Source organism: Formica exsecta, unplaced genomic scaffold (genome assembly GCF_003651465.1).
Source record: "Formica exsecta isolate Colony F162 unplaced genomic scaffold, ASM365146v1 scaffold696, whole genome shotgun sequence".
In the NCBI taxonomy this organism is placed as follows: Eukaryota; Metazoa; Arthropoda; class Insecta; order Hymenoptera; family Formicidae; genus Formica; species Formica exsecta.
This window is the reverse complement of record NW_021853462.1, coordinates 233,262-239,758: the sequence shown is the minus strand read 5'-3', so window position 1 is coordinate 239,758 and position 6,497 is coordinate 233,262. Positions and strand designations below refer to the sequence as shown.

Here is a 6,497-nt window from a genome sequence, read left to right as displayed (position 1 = left end):
ATTATATATAAAAAAATTATACTACAAGATAATTATATTAATTAATTAACATAATTATTGTATAATTTTTATTTAACAACTATATTTTAGGTAAATTTTAAAGCGATCGAGTCTTATTAAATAAAATGTCATTCCTATTTAATTTTCTTTACTGCTAAATTAAGAAATATTTACTTTCTTATTTCATTTTAATTCTTATATTAAATTAAAATATAAATTTATGTATGTATGCGTATTTGAATACATGCAATATATTATATCACAGCTGGTTCTAACTGAAACAATAAAGACCAGAAGAAAATATTAACGAATCGGATGCACAAATCGAAATTGCAGCATCGAGTTTGCCATCAATCATTTCTCCGGATTCCAATTTTTTTTTCTCCCAATCGCACTGTAGCGACGTGCCGAAATTTTTTTGTACTGTCCGCATATTGCAGGTATATAATGTGAATTTTTTCAAGTCAAATGTCGAAAGTTTTCCGTTCAATATTACAAAGCGGTTTTTATGGATAACATTGTGAGTTACATATGAGAAAAGTGCAGTTACAAATTCGAGAAATCTGTATTTTACATTTCAGTAAAATGTAATATTCACAAAGACGGAAATAAAAAGGTTATATTTATTAGAAAAGATATAATGTAGCGCTTTATAAAAATGTCTACAAATATATTCATCAAGATCAAAGATGAAATTGCTTTCTTAATCGTCTAACAAAGTTACTTTAGATCTTGGAAATCTATAAAGAACAATTTTCTACATTCCGTTGTAAAGAATTATTAATTCAAAATGAGATAAGAAAGAAATCTTTCATTCCTACTTAACATAAGTTTAAATTCTCAAAAGATTCTTCATATTCTTCAAGCTACTTTAAATCAATCAAAAGTTATAAAATTTAATCTCGCATTCCGGTAAAAGTGAAGATATGAAAAAAAATTTGTTTTAATGTAAAAATCATAATATAAATATTATCTTATAAGAACATATACAAATGCGAGAATGTAAAAAAAAATATTTTAAAATAAATTTGAGAGAAATCAAATTAATAATAATATAAAAATAATATAAAAATGTAAGAATTAAAATTTTATTCTCTCCAACGTATATATATTTACGTTTACAGATCTATTGAAGAATTAGATCAAACATCGGTCGGTAACAAGTATCATTTGAAGATACATAACGACTAACATCTTTCGGATAGAGTTAAGTCAATAAATACCGCTAACCAGTACAAGTTATGGATAAGAGTTACTAACAGTAAGTCAGATAATATTATGATGACAATTTCCTATTATCAATATAAATTAATAACTTGATTAAAAAATTGAAAATATATTAAAAGCTCTTTTACAGAAAAAATTATAAATCTATAAAATATAATAATTACGACAGTCCAATAATTAAATAAAATATAAATATAAATTATACAAATAAAAAAGATATAAATATAATATAAAATTGGAAAATTCTCTACTAGAGAGAAAGAAAGAGAGAGAGAGAGAGAAAGAGAGAGAGAGAAAGAAAGAGAGAGAATGAATTATCAATAAAAATGTGTAATATAATTTATATTACAAATTCTATTTTGTAATAATTTTCTGATATTTCTATTTAATTATTTTTTCTATATATTTTTATTTTATTTATTAAGAGAAATACTTTTTTATATTTTATAAAAAGTCAGACAACTTCCAAACTCTAATAACGAAAATCGAATTTCGACACACTAATTAAGAAGATTTATGTTTCGAGTCGCGATAACGGAACAAGAATAAATTATTTGACTTTTCCCACATGTATGAAGTATTGTAGTCAAATCGCTTATCATGGTCGTATGTCATTCTCCATTGGAGCAAATATTCTAACGCATTTTCATCGAAATAATATTGCATAACGCGTCAAGTGGCATTTGAACATTTTAATAAACAGGTTTATGCTGTATACATTAGTATACAGTGATCTGATCCATATTATTGTACCATCATCAATCGATGCAATATGCAAAGACAGTGAGTATTGTAAAAGGTATAAAAATTGATTTTTACATATCCAATTTTTATACCTTCGTGTAGTTTCTTCTCTGCTTTTATTTCCTCACATATCTCTTTTTTCAGAAAATTTAAACAAATCTATATAATCTAAATATATATGACCGTTTACTAACATTAATTAATATACTAATATATCTAATTACTAATTAACTAGCAATTTTGTTGTATATAACTTTTTAATCCTGTTGTGCAAATTTTTTTAAATCTTTATTTAATCTTCCGCAAAACTAATATAAAACAGACTCGCAAAAAGTGTTCAATGTATTGAAAGTTTTGCAGAAAAGGAGAAAGTTTGCGGAAAGAGATATCGTTTTATTATTACTTATTGTCTCTATCTCTCTTTCTCGTCTCTCTCTCTCTCTCTCTCTCCCCTCCTTCTCTCTCTTGCATTTTTTGCAAGTGATAATTCATTACAACATCGTGATCCAATGGTGGCAAGCTAAAAGTGGGGGTTCACTCTCACTATTCACAGTCGCAACCATCTTCTCTCTCCCTCTTTCTTTCTCTCTCTCTCTCTCTTTCTCTCTCTTTATCTCTCTATCTCTTTCTGACGCTCGAAATATCGCGAGGTTACCTCGCGAGTGCACCTTTCGAGTTTGTCAAGCCCGCGAGTGGCAAACAGTCGAGCCTTGTACGGCAGTGTAAGAAACTATTCCAGAATTTCCTTTTCTTTGATTTAGTGAAAAATCCGTGACCATGGATGATGTTACGGAAAACTTCGCCGATGTCCATGCGGATGTTAGCTGCGATACAAATTATGTGCCCTCCGCTATCGAACTTATAGAAAGTGAGTATCCCGGAAGTCCGTGCGATAATTACCCGCGAAAGTTTAGTGTGCACACAGTACTGGAATTTGTTTCTTAAACGAGAAATGGAAGAGAATCAATTGGAATTATTAATGTTCTTGGAATAAGTAAAACAAGGCAATAATTTTTCAATTATTGCATTGTCTAATAAAACAAATAATAATTTTAATCTAATAATAATTATCTATACCAATAATTTTCAATAATTTTTTTAAATAAGTGTAATTTTATTAATAATGCTAGTAATATTTAGTAATCTAATAACAAAATAATTAAACATAAAACAATAATAAAGCTAACTATTATAAAAGCAAAAAAAACTCAATTATTAAATTAAATAATAAATTTAAATAGTTATTATTAAATTAATAAATCACTAAAAACATTTTCTTAATGATTTTGTAATAACTATAAATTTTATTACTGAATAATAATTATGTTGATCCATTATTTGATAGAGCAGATTATTGATTCACTTGACATCAATTTCCTTATTAAAATATCGATTGCCATTTCGCGATGGGATTACGTTAAATTATTCAGTTCTGAAAATATTGTTACGAATAATGATCGTAGAAAGTGAGTTACGTGTTTAAAACGAGTACTGCGAGTTTTTTGACGTGACAGTAATCGCGTAATAACGTAGTATTAAATACGAAATTAAATGTCCTAAAAATTGTTGCCATCTTTATAGTCTCTATTATTATTAAAAAAAGAAAATCCTCTCTCTCTCTCTCTCTTTCTCTCTCTTTATCTCTCTATCTCTTTCTGACGCTCGAAATATCGCGAGGTTACCTCGCGAGTGCACCTTTCGAGTTTGTCAAGCCCGCGAGTGGCAAACAGTCGAGCCTTGTACGGCAGTGTAAGAAACTATTCCAGAATTTCCTTTTCTTTGATTTAGTGAAAAATCCGTGACCATGGATGATGTTACGGAAAACTTCGCCGATGTCCATGCGGATGTTAGCTGCGATACAAATTATGTGCCCTCCGCTATCGAACTTATAGAAAGTGAGTATCCCGGAAGTCCGTGCGATAATTACCCGCGAAAGTTTAGTGTGCACACAGTACTGGAATTTGTTTCTTAAACGAGAAATGGAAGAGAATCAATTGGAATTATTAATGTTCTTGGAATAAGTAAAACAAGGCAATAATTTTTCAATTATTGCATTGTCTAATAAAACAAATAATAATTTTAATCTAATAATAATTATCTATACCAATAATTTTCAATAATTTTTTTAAATAAGTGTAATTTTATTAATAATGCTAGTAATATTTAGTAATCTAATAACAAAATAATTAAACATAAAACAATAATAAAGCTAACTATTATAAAAGCAAAAAAAACTCAATTATTAAATTAAATAATAAATTTAAATAGTTATTATTAAATTAATAAATCACTAAAAACATTTTCTTAATGATTTTGTAATAACTATAAATTTTATTACTGAATAATAATTATGTTGATCCATTATTTGATAGAGCAGATTATTGATTCACTTGACATCAATTTCCTTATTAAAATATCGATTGCCATTTCGCGATGGGATTACGTTAAATTATTCAGTTCTGAAAATATTGTTACGAATAATGATCGTAGAAAGTGAGTTACGTGTTTAAAACGAGTACTGCGAGTTTTTTGACGTGACAGTAATCGCGTAATAACGTAGTATTAAATACGAAATTAAATGTCCTAAAAATTGTTGCCATCTTTATAGTCTCTATTATTATTAAAAAAAGAAAATCAAATAAATGCAAAAAGCTCTCGTTGAAAAGAGAGCGGTCAGCGAACAAAAGGAAATTATTAGAAAAAATTATGCTTTCTGTAATATTACTTTGATTTTCGAAATATATTTATATATGTGAATAATTATTAAAAAAACAGTATGTAAAACATCATTATATATATTATAAATATAAATTAATATTATTTATTCAATAGTATATAATCTCTTCTATTAACACATAAAATACACGTGAACTTATTTGAGATTGCAAATAAAGTAATTTTCATATAAATTAAAAAAAATTCAACTGTTAGAAACTGATGTCATATAATGTCTGTATGTATGTAATGTGATGTACACTTGCATCGAGAGCGACATGTAAGCGCATCGGTGAAAGTTGAGTCTAAGTTCGCAGAGTATATACGGGGTCTTATACATATATATTATAGATGCATAAGTTGAACATCCTCGAAAATCCTCAAACATAACTTATGCAAATAATTTACTTATTACTTTTCCGCATATTTCTTTCTCTAAGGTTGATTTAAAAGAAGATAAATAGAAAGTATTTTTTAATTTCTGCGTTTCCATTAGTCATAGAAAAATACTGTATAAAATGTAAATCAATCTAATCTAAAAATACAAATAATTTTTAAATAAATAAGATTTATATAAACGTAATATAAGAAATAGAAATAATAGAAATAAATATATAAATTATAATATAATAAAGTGTAATATAAAGAAAATATACTATAAGAAAGAAAAAAGATTCAAGATATACGTAATTTCTTAGTACCTAGTATTTTCACGATACCTTGTATATCGTACACTTTATAAAAGTATTTATATCCAAGTTGTAACCGGTATATGCACACGGTGGTGCTAATGCATTTCTCAAGACGCAAATAAGTGATTGGTAAACTGAGTGAATCATTTTTGCAGACTTTTGATAAATAATTGTATTATTCGCAAACAGTTGTACAATTTTTGTACACATTGCAAAGCTTATTAAACGAGGAATCTAAACAATGCGACGGTGGACTCTCGATAAGCTTTGCGATTAGCAATTATCCAATCCATCATATAACTCTACAGGATTTCAACATTCACACATACATACACATGCCTAAATACATATATATATATATACTTTTTAATTAATTTATGTAATAAATATTCATAAATTTTCATCTTTTTTTTTATCTCTTTTGTACGTCTAAATGTTGTATGAAAATGATATCAAACTGTTTGTAGACAATCTTATCAATTGCGTTTAATTGTCTTTAGATAATAATTGTTTCTTGATATCCACTAATATCTCTTACAAGAATTTCTTTCAGAAGAATTATGCGATAATATAAAAAAGATTTCAAAAAGATTATATCACGATATTATACGAATTGCAATTAGTAATATTTTTGCTCTATGAGATTGCATAATAAAGTAACCTTCCAAAAAAGCGCTAAAAAAGTGCGCCTTCGATCAAACACATATATTATTATATAAATTTTGATAACAACTTAAATTAGCAATAGTTTCGAAGAGTTAAGTTTTAGTAATAGAATTAACTGCGTCAACATCAATGTTTTGAGTCGTACTAACCATCTTACTCATTATTAATAGAACTAGTTACGTTGCGTTGACAAATTTAAACATTCATTTCATCATTATTATTAGCCGTAGATAAGATAAAAATGATAATGATAACGAGATTTATAGTGGTGTTAAAAGTATCATCACGTAAATCACTGCAATGTATACAGAAGTCATAAACAAGATATTTTGTCGTTGAATGTCAATATTCAATTCATAGTTTTATATTTGTTCTCCGTAAAAGCAAAGATAAAATTAAAACAGAAATTTCAAACCGTTTAACAATAAAAAAAATTAACAGTAAATTAAATAT

At 26.8% G+C, this 6,497-nt stretch overlaps 1 protein-coding gene across 2 annotated transcripts in view; it reads left to right on the top strand.

Annotated features, from left to right (window-relative positions):
* The first annotated feature begins 2,410 nt into the window (after positions 1-2,410).
* The window catches only part of LOC115243190 (organic solute transporter alpha-like protein 3), a 9,802-nt gene continuing 5,715 nt past the window's right edge, over positions 2,411-6,497 (top strand). Inside the window, exon 1 of one of the 2 annotated variants that reach the window (XM_029819973.1) lies at positions 2,411-2,839. In XM_029819973.1, coding sequence (XP_029675833.1) covers positions 2,749-2,839 — 91 coding nt within the window. In that variant the 5' untranslated portion in view covers positions 2,411-2,748. Of the gene's footprint in view, positions 2,840-3,656; positions 3,867-6,497 lie in introns of those variants that run through there. The other variant, XM_029819972.1, reaches the window with a different exon arrangement.